General features: G+C 35.3%; 1 protein-coding gene across 1 annotated transcript in view; it reads left to right on the top strand.

Annotated features, from left to right (window-relative positions):
* DPYD (dihydropyrimidine dehydrogenase) overlaps nucleotides 1-21,556 on the top strand; it is an 862,317-nt gene that overhangs the window by 703,684 nt on the left and 137,077 nt on the right. Inside the window, 1 exon segment of the mRNA XM_043575643.1 lies at nucleotides 1,329-1,471. Within this exon segment, the coding sequence (XP_043431578.1) occupies nucleotides 1,329-1,471 (143 nt within the window).

The following is a 21,556-nucleotide window of genomic DNA, read 5'->3' as shown; positions in this document are numbered from 1 at the left end:
CCCATAAATACATATTGAAAATGCCAGTGGAGATGCTTGTGGTGGTGGAGGTGATGATAAAGTACCCACCACATGAGGTGATTTTACCAGTTGCTTGTTTGTGGGGTTTTTTTGTGTGTGTATGGAACCCTGGTTTGAGGTAATGTCAAATTCTTGCACAGATAGAGCTATTTTTAGTTCAGAAAATACCTTTATAGAACATTGACTTATGAGTCCACACCAGAAATATCAAATTACATCCCAATATGATGAAAGCATTAATTTACTTCAGAGTGTGTTAACCCTTGAGAGTTGAAAGCAGCTTTAGTGCAGTTAATCATTTTAAAAATGTCCCCCAAGTGTTCTGTCCATCCATGATGCTTTCATTATGATCAGGGAATAATATATTGGTAATGTCTGTTTAAGTATAAAAAATTAAGCACATACTCTTTAATTACTAAATTCTAGCAATTGTCCATACCTTGGTTGAAACTTTCTAATGTCTGAAAAATTATATTAGGCTCACTAAATTTCATCAAATTATGAGTAATACATGTAAAAAGCAATATGGAATCTGTAAGTTCATCAGCACCTTGAGTGTTTTCACAGTATCTCTATTCACACCAGCTGCTTTATACATAACAGAGCTGTATGTCTATTTATGCACTGTATGCGATTGTTTTTCTTTTTCAAAATCTGCTGTTCCTTGTTCTTTTTAAAACAGATGCTTGAACATTCCATATAATCTTTTACACATTACTGTATATCAAATTGTATTATGCATGTAATTTATGCAGGAGTTCTACCGTTGCTATATCCACTTGCATAACACGTTTGCTTGCAATAATAGCATCAAAAATTTTAAAGTAGGGGCGCCTGGGTGGCGCAGTCGGTTAAGCGTCCGACTTCAGCCAGGTCACGATCTCGCGGTCTGTGAGTTCGAGCCCCGTGTCAGGCTCTGGGCTGATGGCTCGGAGCCTGGAGCCTGTTTCCGATTCTGTGTCTCCCTCTCTCTCTGCCCCTCCCCCGTTCATGCTCTGTCTCTCTCTGTCCCAAAAATGAATAAACGTTGAAAAAAAAATTAAAAAAAAATAAAAACAAACAAACAAATAAATAAATAAATAAAATTTTAAAGTAAATACACATCCATCAAATTAGCATACTATAAAACATGGCAATGTATATGTATTACATATATATATATATATATATATATATATATATCTTAAATACAGATAAAGAAATTTGACTTTTGTTTAGGACAATACCACCATTACATAATAATAATTATAAGGCAGTATTTTCAACTAGTCAATATGCTAACCATTGATTATTCTCATTTTCTGTAGGCACAGCCATCAGACCTATTGCTTTGAGAGCTGTGACCTCCATTGCTCGTGCTTTGCCTGGATTTCCCATTTTGGCCACTGGTGGAATTGACTCGGCTGAAAGTGGTCTTCAGTTTCTCCACAGTGGAGCCTCAGTCCTTCAGGTAGTACTTGTGTTTGTCTGCCCCTTCAAAGAACTCCATCGAACACATCCACTGTAAATTATGTGATAACAAATATATGTGTATAAGGTCTCCTGAGAAAGAGACAGTGTGTGATTAAAATGGCAGCACTCATTAAGTTACTGTTGTGAGTAGAGAACAAACCTGAGATTTATTCCCTGACCTATTAAGGACTTATGAACACTCTATCTTTGAAAAATATTTTTTTTTCCTCTCTGTTGCCAAAATAAAGGAAACCAGGTACCAAAATGCACACTGTAGAACTTGGAAAAAAACAAATATTTGAAGAAGTCTGGGTAAAAGTAAAATTTTGATTGAAAAATAAAATGAGGGGCACCTGGGTGGCTCAGTCGGTTAGGAGTCCAACTTTGGCTCAGGTCATGATCTCACAGTTCATGGGTTCGAACCCTGCATCAGGCTTCGTACTGACAGCTCAGAGCCTGGAGCCTCCTTCATTCTGTACCTCCCTCTCTCTCTGCTCCTCCCCTGCTTGCACTCTCTCTCTCTCTCTCTCTCAAAAATAAATAAAATGTTGGGAAAAAAAATAAAGAAAAAGAATTGAAGTCAAAGGTAAGACCAATACATGAAATCTACCAAATTTGACTCTGAATTTCCTGGCAGCTAAAGCAAGGAAATTATTAGTTTCACAAAACTTTCCAAATATAAATATAAATTGATCAGCTTCTTGTGATATAGACCTGTGAGAAATTATTCTATTATTGTCATAATGCAATACTTTGAGATGTAGTACATTATACTCTTAATAGCACTCCTATATATAATTTATTACTTATTACTTATACACTTGCTTGTTATAATGTTGCTGAGCAAAGACTCAATACAGTGCCTCCATGCATTATAGCATAATATCTGGCCCTGAGGCCAGATATGCAGGTTTAGATGGTCTAACTTGACCCAGGGATAAAATTTTTCATATGATTACTAGACTGTGACCTCTCAGATCATACTCCATTAATATGGATTCTTACTACCTAGCATTGAATGAAATTAGAAAGCATAGAGTTTAGCTTCACTTATATTCTCTGGTAAGAAAGTGGAGAACAAATATCTCATGTTGCTAATTTGACAATCAGAGTTAACATCCTCTTACAAAATACAATCTAAGGTAGAAATAATATATATCAGAATGCTAATAGAAGATATAAATAAGAACCACATTTCAAGACTGAAAATTATAATAACTAGAATTTAAAACAGTTAATGGGCTCAACAGCAGAATGGAGACAACAGAAGAAAGAACCAGTGACATGGAAGACAGAGCAATAGAAATTAACCTCTCTGGAAAACACAGAGAAAAAAGACTGAAAAAAACAAATGAACAGCACTTCATGGAACTGTGAGACTATAACAAAAGATCTAACATTCAGAGAAGAGATCACAGAAGGACGAGATGACAAAGAAATAATGTTTGAAAACTTCCCAATTTTTTAAAAGGGCAAAATCCTGTAGATTCAAGAAGGTGAATGAACGTCAAATATGATAGATCTAAAGAAATCCATACCAAAACCCATTATAGTCAAACTTCTGAAAACTAGACCTTGGAAAAAAAAGGACTTTGGAAACAATAAAAAAAAATTTCACCTAGAGGGAGAAAACAATTTTAATCAAAATAGACTTCTCATCATAAAGCATGAACTCCAGGAGGTGGAACAATATTTTTCAGTTGTTGAAGGAAAAGAACTACCAACCTAAAATCCTATATCCTTCAGGAACAAAGGATAAATCAACACATTCTTGGCTGAGGAAAAACTAAGAGAATTTTTTGACAGGAGACCATAACTAAAAGAATGGCTAAAGGAAATTCCTTAAAAAGAAAGGAAATATTAAAGAAAGTATCTTGGGACATCAGGAAGGAAGGAAGAGGGAAGGGTAAGGAAGGAAGGAAGGGAGGAAGAAAGGAAGGAAGGAAAGATATAGGAAGAAGGAACACCATCTTCAAGAAAAATATGAGGATAATGTATGTCTAGGATTGAATATCACCTGAATTTACTTTCATGAACATGGAGAAATGTATGCACTGGAGGATGCAAGTGGGTTATGAGAGGGTCCCAGAAAAGATGCTTGCTTATTTCCAAACATGTAGTCTTAGGCAAGTCACACATGAGGGTGAAGATTGTTGACATTCTTCCATGTGCTGGTTCTAGCTGCTGCTACATACAGTATTTCCACACCTACCCAAGAGTGAAATTGTTTTATTGTGCTTCACGTTATTGCACTTTAAATACTACATTTTTTACAAATTGAAGATTTGTGGCAATCCTGCATCTGACAAGTCCACTGGCACCATTTTTTTCAAACAGCATTTGCTCAACTTTGTGTCTTTGTATCACATTTTGGCAATTCTCACAATATTTCATGCTTTAAAATTGTTATTATATCTGTTTTGATGATATATGATCAGTGATTATGACTCACTAAAAGCTTAGATGATGGTTGGCATTTTTAGAAATAAAGTATTTTTTAATCAAAGGATGTACATTTTTAGACATAATGCTATTGCACACTTAATAGACTATAGTGTTGTATAAACACAAGTTTTATATGCACTGAGAAACCAAAACAATTTCATTTCACTTACTTTAGTGCATTATTTGCTTTATTGTGATGAGCTGGAACTGAACCCACAATATCTTTGAGGTGTGCCTGTACTTTGACACCAGTTGAAGCTTGAAGGATGAAAGTAATGTAGCCAAAGTCTCATGACTAGTGCTAGGGACAGACATCAGGTTTTACAACTGTAAAGCCAATGCTCTTCCAATTGCTCACATTGCCGACCCCCTCCTAGAACCTCTAAGATACGAGTATCAGTAATAGGCAGGTCTTCCCCACCTACTCAAGGCTCACATATTCAGGCTACAGCTTATTCCTTAGAGTACAGATGCTAAGAAGAGAAGAAATGTGAAAACATAGAAAAATTAATCAACAAATGTGCCGAGTAGAGGTGTACTTAGTGTGTGGACCATAGTATGTCAGCATATGTAGAATACTATATGTCCTCACAAAACTGTATGGTGAAATAATCATTCAAATTGTGGTTTCTGCTTAGGCTCCTCTTGGATCAAGAAGCAGAGAATCACTCAAAGTACCTTAAGAAAATGGAGCCTATTATAGTCTATGCATCAGTGGAGCCTAGGACTAGAATTGTAAGAAGCAATGGGTCAGTTCTCAGGAGAGATCTTCTCCATCTCTCTTCTACGGTCCATGTGATTTCTCCCTCAGAGGAATCTATAGTTTTCACTCTGTCTCCAGAGTTTACTCCTTGTTTCTGCCTCCCCTGGACTTCTACCCGCCACATGACACTTGGGCCCACTCTACATGGTAGTTTTTCAGCTCCAACTTCTACATGAAATGCCTCACTAGCTTAATACCTCTTGGCTCAGATTTCAAAAGAGTAAATTCATTTTGCTCAATTAATCTTCTTGCACCAGGCCTCGTCCTAAAACGTTGGTCACCCAATGTGTTGGCTGCTTGGTATACAGCAGAAACATACTCAGTATTTGTTGAGTGAATTTGTTAAATAAATGTGTTGGAGTTGTGATTTTTTTTAACCAGCTTGTGAAGAGGTGATGAGGTGTTAACATGGTGTACAAAGTGGTTGCCAAAGGACTTCCCTTTCAGCTCTGTCTGGGAACTGCAGGGAGACTTTCCAGCTATGTAAACTGTTAGTTCCCAAATGACTTTGTTAAAAACGCAAAGTTCTACACATAGGCTTTAACTGGTAGAAGATTATAGATTATGCACCAATTCTACCATTAGCTTTAGTTTTATTTAGCCAGAACACATTTTTAAACCAATTTTAGCTAAAGTATGAACTAAAATCAGTATTAAGAGATACTTAATACTGTTATTAGATATACTTCATACAGTTGTGAGAGGGAAAACCCTTGCATTTAGAATTTTGACTTGACATTTGAAGGGGGTGGAGAATGTGCAATATTTCTGTGTCTCTTTCATTGTAACTGAATTTCACCCTGTTCAGCTCCCTAATCCTGGGTTAATCTAACCTTTAATTTTCTATACTTCTGGGCTGCTGAATATTATTAGAAAAGTTCAAGTAACTCTGCCAGCTGGATTTACTTCAAATTCATAGTGTTTAATGTCAGCTGGGCCATGGGTGCTAGTCAGCATCCGTTTTTGCCTTTAAAAAAAAAAAAAACATCAAATTCTCTCCAGCAGTTAGTTCATGTCTTTCACATGTACCTCAAGGCCCTAAACCCTCCATCAACACCCTGTATTTCTCTGATGCCATTTGTTCACTGGCTCTTTTTACCTAACTCTGTCTCTTTCTCTGATTCTATAACAGTTCTCTTGAAGAGCTCATCCCCTTATATATCTTTAGATGGCATACTGTCAAATCTACCTTTCCAGTTTTTTCTACTCAGAAGTGAAGTACAGACTGACAAAATGCATTTTTTACATGAAGTCATCAAATGAAATGCATTTAAGTATCAGGGTGGTGGTGCTGATACACTGGGATGGAGTATAGAAAGAGAAGGAATGGGTACAAATAAATATTTTGATTCTGATCTTGATACATATACATAGACTATGTAGGTATATGGTAGGTGAGTTCACTACTGGAATAAGGATTTAGTAATTTCAAATTCAGATTTAAATGAATTCAGCAGCTGTGACCTTCTATGTGACTTTAGAAAAAGTACTGACATTTCAAACTGGAAAGCCAAAATTGTTTCATAAGTTGGATAAGTGTGATAAAACATGCGTCCCTTATTAATCATTATGCATCACAGAGAATCATTCATACATTTGTTCATTCAATAAATATTTATTAAGAACCTACTACATACCTAGCACTGTTACAGGGGTTTGAAATTATTCTGTGAATATAACAGGCAACAGTTCATTACCTCCAGGGCTTACAGTTTAGTGAGGGGAGACACATAACATGTAATAAATATGAAAGATGAGTATATTATCTTGTATGTAAGATCACAAGTGCTATGAAAAAAAAGAGGCCTCACTGAAAAGGTAAATTTCAGGGAAATGTTATCAAAGGAAAATACTTAATGTTGGAGCATCACTTGCTTAAATTTTTATTTGAGGGTTAACTGAAATATAAAAATTACAAAATATTGTAGATCACTTTGCAGTTCATAAACAGAAATGCCTTTTAGAGTTTCAGGTTGCATTTTAATGGGTAATTTTTGAAGTCTTCTTACCATTTCTAGGAATGTATCATTTCTCAGTGGCACTGTTTATTTCTATTATCTTATTCTGCAACTTGCTTTGACAAGGATGTTAACTTCTCAGTGGTGAAGCATCCAATAATTCTACCTTCAGAATGCTTCAGTGAATGTTGAATATAAAAACTAAGGAATTAGCTAGAGAGTAATTTGGGTTCCAGATCATTTCCCTAGTACATCTTTGGAGTGAAAATGACTATTACAAAAGAACCAAATACAAGACTGTGGCCAAGAAATAAGGTTCAAAACCAATTATGTGTTTGTGTTCTTGGGTATCTGCTCTTATAACTTTGTCAGATAAATGGATTTCTAATTTATTTGTATAAACTCCAGTGTGTTCGAAATATGATTTTTCTTCTTACTTGATAGGTTTTCATTAATTAGAATATGCAAATTAGGGCTCTAAAAAGGACAGGTGAAAATTATTGGTCAATTTCAGATACTAAAATTTGTAAGTACTTCCTTGTTTAATTATATTCTCAAACTCTTCATAAACTCTTGAGGTCTTAAAATCTTCTGTGGGGTTACTCTGAAGAATAGAAGTTTGCTTCTGTCTGCCAATTAGTTATTCATGAAGAGGACAGTAAATAAATAACTTGAATAATTCCCCTTTAACATAGTTTGAAGAGAGGACTTCAATAAATTAAAACTGGGGTTTTGTTGTTGTTGTTATGCTTTTACTTTTAGTTTTTTACTCCCAGACCTAGCCTTCCTGCTGAGTCCTATATCCCTTTCCTCTGATTTAGTACTAGTTTACAGTTTCTTATAATAAAAAACTATTTAGAGATTTCTGTTGCAGCTAAAATCCAGACTAAGTCAGTTGCTTTTAGTGATAAGTTTCATTACAAAATGTTCACTCTTCTCTATTGTATATAGATAGAGGATATAAGTACTATACTACCTTTTTTTCACTGAATGACTCTGGGTTTCTATAATTTAATTTAATGATATTGCCCATTACAATTTAATCTATTAAGGACTTTGACTCAGGACATCGGAAATTATAGGAAGCCATCAGTTCATTCATGTACAATTATGACCTGTGCCTTCATTGAGATTGTATGGGTGGATTTTTTTTTATCCCATTTCTTTTGTTAGGGTTTGTCACTGAAGTTAATAGAAAATCCTGAAATACAACAGAACGAGGGAGCATAGTGGGCATTTGCTGTGAAGAATCATGGTCATGTGATGGACACTCACTAAACTTATATAACCAAATCAATTTTTAACAATAATCAAAGCTGTTCTAATGGAGCTAGTTCAAGCTAAATGGAATATTTTAATGTGATCAGGAGATGTATTATTTTATTAAAACCAGTGAAAAAGAAGTAATTGAAGCAGACGATGACACTGTTTCCACCTGAGTGCAGATGCTTTACCGACATTCTCTCTTGGTCATAGCACGCAGGAAAATGTCAGTGCTTCAGCTCTATTGATGGGGGTCTTGAGAGGATAAAAATTTTGCACACTATATTCTCAATTTTTATTGGGTAGGTGGGAAGTAGTTATTCAATGGTTTCTTAGGTTTTTTCCCATCTTCATTCACTTTAAAGTAAGCCTATGATATAGGAATGAAGAATAGTCAATACCATTCAGTTATTTTAAATGGCATCTGAACTGTTTCACATAGCTAGTTAAAATAGACATATTTTTCTTTCCACTATGCAGTTTCTTGTTTCCTAGCTTTAATGAGTGCTTCATTTACAATTTTAAGAACAATTTGCAAGTGGGTATTGAAAAAAATAGAAATCCTATATTCTTAGAATGATATATGAGAAAAAAATATGCTCTTAGTATCCATTCAATGAAATTACAATTACCGTGTCAATTATTACATTATTTTAAATTAGTTTAATGGATGGTTACTTTTAACAGAAGAGGTTTTAATTTTTGAAAAGCATCGTGATTCCAGTGCAACAGTGTTGTTTATAAGCAAATAGAGGAAATTAAATGGAAACCTGTTAGGCCTTCAAATGATTACACACTCTCCACTTGGTAGGAAGATTAACATCTAAATTCAAAGGGAATTAACTGAAATTAAGTCTAATCTTTTTGAAAGACAGTTTTACCATAAGTATCACATAGTGACTGTTTTATGTGAAAAAATAACCATGAGTTAGCAAAGATGTTTGTAGATACAGCCGTTATGAAATATCTGATCTTGCATAAACTTTGGCCAAAGTTTTTTTTTTCCCCTGACTCTTACCAGATCCTTTATGTTGTCTGCTTCTTTTCACATTGTATGCAGAGATATGGTTAACTACTAGTTAAACTTCTTTGTCAAAAAATCTTCATATTCCTGACCAAAGTTTTAAATTACTACTTATCCTCTTATTATTCAATTAAAAAAAAACCCCAGTTGCTTAGATATTTTCATGTCACATATTGTTTTCCAAATATTGTGTTTTCTTTGTTGCTTTTCTCTCAAGCTTTTGAATTTATCAGTATCATTTGAAATGAGTTGTGATTGGGCATAACTGATTTTTTAATAACCATCCCATAATTTGTCCATCCAAATGACTGTTAGAAATAGTCACTTTGGGAGGTAATGTATTTTGAATACTATCAATAACTACTCTTCATACTTTGAGGGTGGATTTTGATGTTATTTATGTTTAATGGAAAAGTATTGAAGAGTGACCGTCTTTATGTTTTCACAGGCTGACACCACACCCCTTCTCTCTTCTCAGATTCAAGAACAAATAAATGCCCAGTTGGCTCTGTCTACTTTGTACTTTCATGGCATTTTGTTCCCTTTTTAATTAATGTTTTTATCCTCTAAGATTTCAATTCCCTCCTCTTCTAAGGATACTGACAGCCTCCTTCATCCTTGGTTAGTTGCCTTGCAGATAATTTTTTGATTATTCCCAAGGACAATGGTCCCCCAAATGTGACTTTATCAACACAAGAACATCACTTCTAGCGGAAACATATCTCTAAGTGCATGTTTTGTTAACAGTAGAATGTCGACATCAACTTTCTACACAAAAAAGATATTATTAAATATTAACCCAAAAGTCGGACTAACAAAAGTCTCTTTCCAGAACCATTTAGTACTATCATGTACATAATATATTTGAATTTTTTCCCCCAAGGGTTCAGATTAGAATAGATTGTTTGTGCCATTCTAAGTTTTTTTTTTCTCACAAGAAAAGAATGAAAACATAGACCAAAAGGACATTTGACAGTTGATTCCTCATAAATGCCTACCTCCCTAAGAGTTTCTAATCATGACATCCAGTTTTGTACCCCAGTATTTTGCTTTGCATGTGCTGTCCCAATTCTTTATCACTTTTCTTAGTTACAGTTTTGAAATGACACTGAATTATTAGCTTATGATAATAATGATGTTCCTGGGTTATGGCCTATCTTCTTTTTAAATGACGTCTGTCTTCTTATGCTTACTATCCTTATTCTGATGGATAAAAAAAACAGGTTTCGATATTTTTACATGCTATTTTAAGACTGGATCCTTTGATTTTTTTTTAATACATTTTTATGTTTAGGGGCAGCGGTTTCTTTTTGCAATTATAACAAACCAAACCTTAGAAACTTTATCCTCCTGACACCTACACACATGTGTACAAGCCTCATGTAAGTCTTGTAGTAAAACCTCACTTTTGGCCATCACCCCCACAATATATTCACAGCAAACTAGACTCCCTGGAGTTACTTTCTTCTCAAAAGATCCAGTCATCATTTTAGTGGTGGTGCATTCTGAATTTACTGAAGTGTGTTTTTCTTTTCTTTTTTTTCTGTTGAGACACTCGTGATTTTCTTCCTAGCCCATATTTATTGGAGCAGATTTTGGTCTGATTTCTAATCATCTTCAAAGATTAGACAATGTTAAGATTCATTTGCTTGCTTTCTGATCTTGATATAGGATGTGTCTAAGGCTGAGAGAGAGTAGAAAAGAGGAGAAGGAAAGAAGACCCTTGCAGACAGTAGCTGCACCATGGAACACATAGGGCTCTGAATCAAAACTGGAACTGAGCTCTGAGACCTGCTTTAGAAAGGCTAGTGGTATCTCTTCTTCCCAAGGCAAAATTAAAGCTCAGTAGTTCTGCCTTATGCCTCCATATCATTGCCTAATACATGGGTTTGGTTTTTATCTTGCAAACTGATGTTTTCAACATCATGTTCTTAATGCATTTATTTAATAAACCCTATTATTGGTTGCTAGCATGTTTTTGAAAACTTCAGTTCATTCTGTCCTTGAAGATCCTTAATAGTATTGTGTGCCATTGTTAGATATCCAGAGGTGGTTGTATTGCCATGTATAGTGTGGTAGTTAAGAGAAGGAGCTCTGAGGTTCTACCGCCTTTGCTCAACCACGAGTTTCACCATTTAATGGCTGAATAAATTTGAGCTTATTTAACTTCTGTACACTTTGGTGTATTCACCTATAAAATGGAAGTTTATAGGACCTATCTCAGTGGGTCATTGTAAGGAAGAAGTGACATTTAATATGTTGAAGGGAATACCACAAATCAGAGTCCCAGTCCCTGGAGTGGCTCTTTCTTGCCCCAGCCACCCTGGTTCAGCTACTCTTCTTGCCACCCAGCAAAGCCTGGCACGTCAGGGAGACTTCAGCACCCCGGTCCAGCTCTAAGATTAATGAATATCAACTTTGATTGTATCTGTCTCTAATTTAAAACTCCTAGAAAAAAGAATAACTGGATTATGTAATTCCAGTAGTGCAATTGACATTTATTAAGGGCTTTTTTGGAACAGATGATAACGATTTACTGAGAAATAAAGAACAGGCAAACAATTTGAGTGCACATTTAGTTTTGCAGTATTAATTGTGAGTATTGATGCAAATAATGATTATGAAAAAATGTAGTGAAATACTAAAATTCTTACAGGCCTAAAAACATTTTAGGAAGACCTTTAGTGGAAATCACAATTATGTCTCCCATTTAGAAGTTTAGAAAATCAATGATAAGTTTAAGGTTTATGAGAACTTCTAAAGGGAATTGCTGTCAGGGTATTTCTTTAGTTCAGTGACTCCTAACTCACATTTCAGAAACCAGGCTTAGGCCAGATGACCTGTCTAGCGTAGGAACATTATCAAGTTCACCATTGAAATACAAGCTTATAATTGGTTCCCCCAGATAGAATAATTATTGGTTAAGAGTTTGGCACAAACATGAGGAACTATGGGCTTTGTCAGTAACATCCTATGCAGATGTATATAATATTGACTGGATTATTGTATCTTCCTCTCACATTATACTTAAAAAAATTCATCTCTGAAATGAACTGTTTACTTCTATGTTAAAAGTTTGTTCTAGAAAAGAAAATTTCATCATTAATGTTCCCCAAGAAAATGCATTTAAGAGAAACTTTTGAATATTTTGCTACAGACTACTGAACAAATTGTAATTTCAGGTAGAGAACCAAATATTTTTCTGTTTTATCTAAGTGAACAAAAAAATCATTCAAGAATTTGGCTCTCTAGCAATGTATCTGTGTATCATGTATGTATTTTATGGCATCAAAGTTATAGTTCAGTAGATTTCTAATAGGCTTTTGAGACAGAGACATGAATTTTTACAGATTCTAATTACAAGTTAGAAGTCATGTCACTGTAGGAAATTAAAAGTGGAGACAATTAGGGAAAATTCCAGTTGAAAGAAAAATGCGTTATGGAAAAAGCAATAAAAGCACAAAAAATAGGAAAGTAAAATCACTTCTCAGTAGCTTCTATGATTCAATTGTAGATCAATAGTGTGTAGTTAATGCATTGCCAAGAGAGCATTAATTTGCAATTACCACAGGTGATCTGATCCTCTGTGTTCTGTCCATTGACACAAATGACCTTTTGTTGAAAGAGATTCTGTAGTCATTATTTTAAATAGAGCAACAGAAGGCAAAAGGAAAGTATAGGTCACTTTCAGTCATAAGTATCTTACATCACACAAAGTGGGAACCATTGTAGGTTAGCCCCAAACAGTCACATGATGGAGTGTAATGAGCCTGAGCATGGGCATGTCTGTTTGCATACAAGGTGGATGTAACATACACTGGGATGATGGTGGTAAGTATGATTCAAGGTGAAACTACAAATCCCCTGAATTAAGTATAACATAAAGTAGACCTTTGATAAACCTCTATGATAAGGGAAGATACGAGAGACTTTGGTTCAACCAAGTAGGTGTTTTGCAGTGCTTCTGTTTGATGCAAGCTGAGTAGCCTTGTAGGTAGAGCATCTGGGACAATGGCACGTTCTTGAAAGCAAGCAAGAAAGAAAGAGACCTCCATTCCCTAGAGACTATATCCTAATCATAAACAGTATGGCAAGGACCCACATGGCCTTGTCTGGAGTTTGCGACACAGACAGTAATATCAACCTCAGGATTGCCAGCCAGGCACAGGAAGCCCAATAAGACTACATCTTACTGATGCACGCTTCAGCACAAATGAAAATGCATCAAATAGCTTGTAGTGAAATCCTAGCTCTGCTGCTCACTAGCTATATGACTTTGGCTTTATTGGATCTGTGAACATTTTATACTTCAAGTTTGTTATCTGAGAAGTCGGGTTGATGATAATAATACCTACTTCATAGGATGGTTATGAGGATTAAATATTATCACATGGAAAGCATCTCAAACAGTACCTACAACACAGTGCCCACAGATGTTGGATATTAATTATATCACCATTATCATCATCACCCCCTGCTACTATTTTTATGCATTGATAAAGAATTTTAAAACAAAATTTACACCCTTCTATTCTAACTTTTCACTAGCATGTATCTTAGCTTAGGCTGATTGGAAACAGCACCTGAAGAAAAGGCCGAGTGCTAAGGTTCAGAAAGTAAAATCTAGAGTAGCTAGAGAAAAAGGGAATAGAAGAAAGAGAAAATTGGGATCTGAATACAAGGTAATGCATTACTGAGTAGTCCACTGCTTCACAAGCTGCAAGCAATACAGACAGTCAATTGGCCACATGGAACATCTCCAGATAGACTAGATAGAAAATAGTGCCTTGGGACAATCCATCCCAGGGAAATGTGAGAGAAAATTTATCTGCCATTCCTTCCAGCCTTCTTTCTCCCATTGGTTGAAGTTCATCCTTCTGGAGGGTCACGTGTCCCATTCTGGCACTTCATCCAGGATACCGACCTCTTCTGTATGTCTGGTTATCCAGCCTGTATATTCATAGTGACAGATAACTTATTATCTTATAAGTTATCCAGTTAAAATTATAAGCAAATTCTGCCTTCATACTGTGGAAAACCTACCTCCATATATCTTTCTAAAACTAGACAGAATACATTCATGCTATTTTTGTAAAAGCCTAGAATTTCAGAAATGGATAAAAACTTGTCAGTGCAGAGACAGCTAAATATTATATTTATATTGTCCTTATTATCTTTGTTTATGACTATTGATAGTAACACAGGTAAGTGAAAATAGTGACAATAAGTGATAATAATATTTTTACTATACTATAACCTACATTCTGTCCAAGAATGAGACAGAGAAAGCTAAGAAGTTGAGTGTTCTCAAAAATCACTGTTAGGGAATTAAATGGGTACCCAAAGACTTCCTGAAACCTGGAGAACTTAGGACAGCAATGACCTAAGCATGTGGAATGCACACTGCTTATATCTGGAAACAGAAAAAGTAATCTGGAAGGCTTTCATGATGTTCTTTTAAGATTGAGTAACATGTATGCAAAACATCTTCTAAAGCTATTAATCAGAAATATATTTCACAAACAGTTGGGACTTGTACCTCTCTGCAAAAGTGTCTAAAATGGTCATAATAGTGATTTGAGAAGGGGGAATGTTATCGTTTGCCTGGCTCTCCACTCATTCCTTGGTCAGAAGCAGCAGTGATCCATGAATCATGCAAATAGTCAAGCAAACCAAAAAAAGAGACAAACAAATAGATGGAGTAAAGAAAAGGGAGGAAGAAGGACCTTACTGCCAAGTAATTGAGGACTGAATGCAACTTTGTAAGGGGAAACAACTTGTTTATACCAGCTTTCAACTTTTTCCATGGATAGGCACATTTTATTAATAAATAAATAATTTTATGTATTTTATTAATAAATGATAGGGGGCGCCTGGGTGGCTCAGTCAGTTGAGTCATTTGAGTCCGACTTTGGCTCAGGTCATGATCTCACAGTTAGTGAGTTCGAGCCCCATGTCGGGCTCTGTGCTGATAGCTCAGAGCCTGGAACCTGCTTCAAATTCTGTGTCTCCCTCTCTCTCTGCCCCATCCCCACTCATGTTCCATCTCTCTTTGTCTTAAAAATAAATAAAACATTTTTTAAAAATTTTAGAAATAAATGATAGGCACTATTTAAATCAGACAGTCTAATTCCTATCTTTATCTAAAGTTGCCTTATAAAAAATTTAAAAAATAAATAAAAAGCATGACTATCAATGAAAAAAAATAATAAAGTTGCCTGGTAGGTCATTCTGGCTATTTAGAGTATTACCCATTCTAATTATGTGTGAGATCTGTAGTGGTTTTTTTCAATAGTAGATTTTTATATATTTTGTAGATTTTTATAGCACCTGGCATTCTAGTGCCTGGACTTTGTGATACCTATCATAATAGGCCAACACCTATAGGGAACTGATAATTAAGAGAACATAAACAGCTTCTCAAAGCTTACCTATAATCCACAGCTTACCTATAATCCACAGGGTATAAGTACATTTTAACTTTGCAAATGATAATAGCAAAACTATTATGATGGGTAATGCTTATACAGAATTTATTATGTGCCAGATACCTTGTAAGCTAATAGTTATATTAGTTCATTTATCCTCTAGTAATCCTGGGAGAGATAGATATTAGCATTGTCCATGTTTTATAGCCAAGAATGTTAAATTACAAGATGATAGGTGGCAAAGCTGTGATCTAAATTCAAACAATTTGACCTAGCATCTGATTTTCAACCACCACATTATATTGGCATTTTTGCCTACTAGAATGACTGTTATCAAAAGATAGACAGTAATAAATGCTGGCGGGGATGGGGAGAAACTGGAAAACTCATGTATTGCTTGTGGAAATGTAAAGTGGTGCAACTACTTTGGAAAACAGTTTGGCAGTGTCTTAGAAAGTTCAACATAAATTTACCATACAATCCAGAAATTTCATTCCCAGGTGTCTACCCAAGAATAGTAAAAACATATATCCACAAAAGGACTTGCATACACAGTCATGGCAGCATTGCTCCTAAAACCCCAAAACTGAAGACAGTCCAGATTGCCATCAGTTGATGAACCGATAAACAAAACGTGGTACATGCACAGAATGGAATAGTATTCAGCAATAGAATGGGCTGATACCATAACAACATAGATTGTTTTAGCATGTGTAATATTATGCTCAGTGAAGACAGACACAAAATACTATAATATTTGTATTGTATAATTCCACTTATAAGAAACTATTAGAAGTGGCAAATCTAGGAAGACAGAAAACAGATCAGTAGTGGGAGAGTGGCTGTAAAAGGCACAGGGAACTTTTAGCTGATGGAAATATTTTAAAAGTGGGTTGTGGTGATAGTTTCACAACTCTGTAGATTTACTAGAAGTCATTGACTTGCATACTTATAATAAATAAATGTTATGGTATTAAATTATGCCTTAATAATGTTGCTTTAAGAAACCCACATAATTAGAGATGGATTAAGTACTATATGTAACAAAATTATTAAATGCAAAAGTTTGAAATCTGGATTGAAGGATTCATGGGGAAAAATCTTTAGGGTAAACATGAGGATATCAATAATGCTTAAAAGTTCTGTTTCTTTCATTTTACTAGAAAAATGACATAATGCCTTTTATAAGGATCTGTTAACATTTATAGTATTACTATCTCAGATGTAATCAAATTAAATTAACGTTTATGCACCCTGCCTAATTTAAAAGTAAGCGCATTCAAATAGGCCTGCCTGATTAAGGCATCCTTGGTAGAGGCCTTCCTAGATTTCTTAATGTGTTCTATGCATTAAAGTACTAAAATTAGACTATTTTCTTACAAATAAACACTAATCATACTTGGTATATATGCTTCTGTCTGATTTAAGTATTTTAATTTTTAAAATTATCTATTATTTAGGAAATGTTAAAGAGATGAGAGATTGGCTTTGAGGTATCAACAACTAACATCTGTTGAGAACTTCATTCAAGAGGTTCATGTCATCAGACTGTATTATGTATTGGTCATAATGTCCATTTATTCTATTAAGAGTTACTGAGTGTCTAATAGATACCAGGCACAATAATAAGAAACAAACATATAAGAAAAAAGTCAAATAGTGATAAATGCTATTTAGAGAATTTAAATCAGTAAATGTGCTAGTGCCTGGGAGCCTGGATGGTCTGAGTGGGGAGGTCCTTTAGAGAGGTGATACTTAAAGAAGAGAACGCAATAAGATTTACCCAAACATGTGAAAATATGGAGAAGAGCATTACAGGTAGACAGGGAAAAACCCCAAATGTAAAAATGAAAACATAAATGGCAAGATTTTTTTTTTCTTTTTCTTTTTTTTTTTTCTTTGCCTGCTCAGAAAAGGCCACTGTGGCTACAGCATAGTGGGCATGAATAAGAGAGGTGAGCAGGGACCAGATCATACAGTGCTTTAAAGCAGGTGTCCCTATTATTTCGAAGCAAGGTAAGACATTGTTGGTTTTAAGCAGCGGTAAGATATGATCTAATTCGTATTTTAAAATAATCATTCTAGCTATTGTATAGATAATTAATTTGGGGGTAATTAATTTCAATAGTAGAAGGTGGGAACTATTGCAGTAGTCCAGGTGAGCGATGACGATTGATCTGAATAACAAAAAGCAATGAATGTGGAGAGAATGGACAGATTCACAATATATATTTGAAGTAGATCAATAAGGCTTGCTGAGAGATTATAATTTTGTGAGCCAGAAAATAAAGGAATGGAGAATGATTTTTAGCTTTTGGACTATTGGAAAAGTAGGTTGCAGGGAGTGGGAAAATCAAGAACGCTGTTCTGGCCATAGTCAGGATGCCCAGGAGACACCAGTGGAGATGTCAGATGGACAGTTGCCTCTCCTTTTTTTCTATCTGATTTTCCAGAGATGTGCCAAGCCTTCAAATGCATATATAACCTAATACTGATAAATGAGTGTATGTCTTCTCCCCCAGCTAGGATACACATTCCTTTCTGCTTCTTATGAATGCCTCACGTTGATTAGAGGAATCGGGCACAAAGTAGATACGTGGATACGTGCTTGTGGATGGATGCTGAGAGATGAATGACTGGGTTGATGTGTAGATCAGTGAATATTTAGAAATAAGCAGTAAGCATCTGGGTATTGAATATTTCAGAGGCCAGTTTCATTTATTTCTTATCATTCTCAGATATATATTCCTAAAGCCAAGCTTAAGAGGATCATGAGCGTTAAAGGAAAAGATTACAAGAAATACAATTTACATCAAATGTATATTTTTAAATAAAGTAAGTAAAAAGTCTAGAAAACATATCCCTCCAAAGGAAAAAAAATCCTAAATTTGTTAGTCCTTAAAAACATATTTATCCATTTCCCTAACTCATCTTCAGATACCAGGAAATATTGCTTCTCTGCTATGGTCAGATTTCCCACACATTCTATGTTTTTATGACCTATGGGTCTCTGAAAATACAAACCAGATTCTTTTGGCTTGAAATATACATATTTCTAGTTAAACACCTCCTTACCCTGTTCACTGATCCCACCCACAAAATCAGAGGAAAGAAGACAATGATTGCTGTTGGCTTCTTTTATTTAAGCTGACAGATCTGAACCAAGAGGACCTAAGAACTTCTTGGAATTAAAAATTTGGGCATGCAAATATAAACCTTCACTATCCTCAAAAAATTTATGCTGTGTTTGTAAGACAAAAGAAAATAATATGTCTAAGGATCAAAATATGAAACCTCTGTTTCAGATAGCTGGCTTAATCCTACGGTGATAGACACATCAGATATTATAATATTTAGCATATTTCCTCATGTGGAAAATGATAGGATTTCAGTTGTCATGCTTTAAGGGCATGAGCCATAATCTCATTATCGTCTCCCTAAATCAATCACTACATTCTGGATATTAACTCAGTCCTAATGACACCAGATGCAGTAATGTATATGAGGTGAGAGAAAAGTTCTATGATTCATCATTGGGCCTTAAAACAATGATGCAAGCTAAAAAAAAAATCAACTTAATCACTTGGGAATTCAGTATGGCCAAATACAGCATGCATTGTGCATGCCTGGTCTTACAGAACTAAATTAGGTATAATGTTGCATATTCATAGGGCCTGATGTCTCTCAAATACACAAAATAAATATGAGTATTGCAGAATTAATAAACACAATCAGTTCATGGCATTTTTAAAGCATTGTAAAATTAGGTAATGTTCCCTATAACAATCTCAGAATACAAGCAATAGTTTAATTTACAGTGTGACATTTTATAGACAAGACTGAAATATAAAACATATAAAATTCACTTACGTCCATTTACCTTGTTCTTTTCTTGCATTCATATTCATATTCTAATTCATACTCAATAATTGATTTAGAACCTATAGTATATTGATTTGTGGGGAGGGGGTGGTAGTCAGATTTCAGTTTATGCTGTCAAAGTATGACAGGTGATATTCAGTCATGTTTTGGTCTTAACATTCTATCTTGTGTGTTCCTCTGTATGTGATAAGGCAGTTGTTGACAACATAGACGTGATAGTTTTAGTCCAGGGCCTCAACATAGTAACTTATCTGAGAAATTGGTTAATATGGGAAGAAAACTCAAAAGGCACTAGTTTCACAGTAAGACATACAATTAAGAACTTGAATACTTATTTTTACCTCTGAATGAGACCCACCGTGTCACATATGGACTGAGGAAGACTTACTTCCTGGTACATAGCACTTCATAATTCTTATCTCATTTGGTCCTCACAACAGCTTTTCAAGGAAGGTTTATTCTGACAGATAAAAATGAACAGCATAACCTGAGGCTGCCGCATTCAGAAGTTTTGTTTGATAATAGAATTTGAAAAGAAACCAAGGGACTAGTTTATAAATTAGTGTCTGCGGAATGAGAGAATAAATGAGTGAGTGGGTAATTTTTGAGTAATAGAGAAAGACTTTTTTGAAGAGATGATGTCTTAAAATTGCTTTCTTATGATCAAAATCCAGAGTGATCTATTAAATACTTCTGGCTACACATCTCCAGCAAATAGAGGGAGAAGGCCTTTCTGGAAAGGAAGAGGCAGAAATTTTGCAAGACATGTATTAGAGGAGAGCAAATTATTTTAAATGCCAGTATTTGCATGACTCTGTTCAGTAGCAAATTTGATTATTTACCTTGAACTATTTAGGGTAAGTTGATGAAGTTCTGAACTTTAAATTTAAATTACAAATTTGAAATAATTAAAGATAGAGAAAGAATTATTTAAAATGAAAATATTAGGGGGCGCCTGGGTGGCTCGGTCAGTTAAACATCTGACTTTGGTTCACATCATGATCTCACGGTTCGTGAGTTCAAGCCCCACATCAGGCTCTGTGCTGACAGCTCAGAGCCTAGAGCCTGCTTTGGATTCTGTGTCTCCCCCCTCTTCCTGCCTCTCCCCTGCTCATGCTCTGTCTCTCTCTGCCTCTCAATAATAAATAAACATTAAAAAAATAAATAAATAAAATGAATATCAGGCCTGATCCAAGGAGACAACTGCACTAACCTGGGTATGTGATGCAGAAACTAAACAATTAGATGAGAAAATCCAGACACAAAACAGAATAGAGACCTTTCCCTTAGCTTCTCCTGGCTCTAATTTATCAGTCCTTCAGGGGAGCTAGAATCTAGACTGCTACAAATGAATACTTCAATATATGTACGCATATGTGCGAAAATTAGTAGTTTAGAACACTGCATATATTGGACACGGTACTGCGAGTTCAGTCTTTGTTAAACACATGTCTTTGTGGGATTCTGAATTACATATTCCTTCAGTTGTTATTAAAGGGAACTACTGGAAGAGAAAGAATCAAATGGTAGCTGCTGTCAGGATTCGGTTATCCAGACTGGGAATACCAGATAAGTAGTAATCCATATGTAAGCTCTGTGAAGTTTAGCTGTAATAAATAGTACTCTGAGTATCAGAAAGAGCGCTAAAGTAGAGCTGCTTCTTTGCATCCTGGAAAGACCTGGGTATACCCAAAGAATAACTAAGTAATAACGCAAAGATAATGTTTAATGGTACAATGAGTGGCACAGACTTTAAACACCACTCTGTGGGTTGGTGTGACTTCTGAATTATGATAAATTTGTATAAGTAGAGGGAGATAAAAATATGTTATTGACAGGAAATTGAAGAGAATTTTGCTTGTCATTGGATGGGTCTTAATATGATATCATCAACTTGCTTCATTCATTCATTTACTCATTTATTGAACAAATCATATGGCAGTCACAGATATTTATGTACTAAACACTGAGTGTGCTGTGATGAACAAAACAGATATAGTCTCTGCCCTTTTACTGTGTCTCTGAAAGCTGGAGAATGTGATCTAGGTTGTAATTTGTACAGGGGTGCCTAGGTGCCCTTTAAATACTTGCATGTGTTTAGTGACTACTCTCTTGGACATGTATGCCAGATGGGTTGGGATCTGGTTAGAGGAGGCTCTGGAGTTCTGTCCCTTGGTGAGAAACTTGTTCATGTGGGCTAATGAATTTTCACAGAGAGGATGGACTCAAGGGGCACCTGGGTGGCTTAGGCAGTTAAGCATCTGACTTCAGCTCAGGTCATGATCTCATGGTCTGTGGGTTTGAGCCCCGCATCAGGCTC

Source organism: Prionailurus bengalensis, chromosome C1, assembly GCF_016509475.1.
Source record: "Prionailurus bengalensis isolate Pbe53 chromosome C1, Fcat_Pben_1.1_paternal_pri, whole genome shotgun sequence".
Taxonomy (NCBI): domain Eukaryota; kingdom Metazoa; phylum Chordata; class Mammalia; order Carnivora; family Felidae; genus Prionailurus; species Prionailurus bengalensis.
Note: the sequence above shows the minus strand (reverse complement) of the source record. Positions and strands in the feature narration are given on the sequence as shown.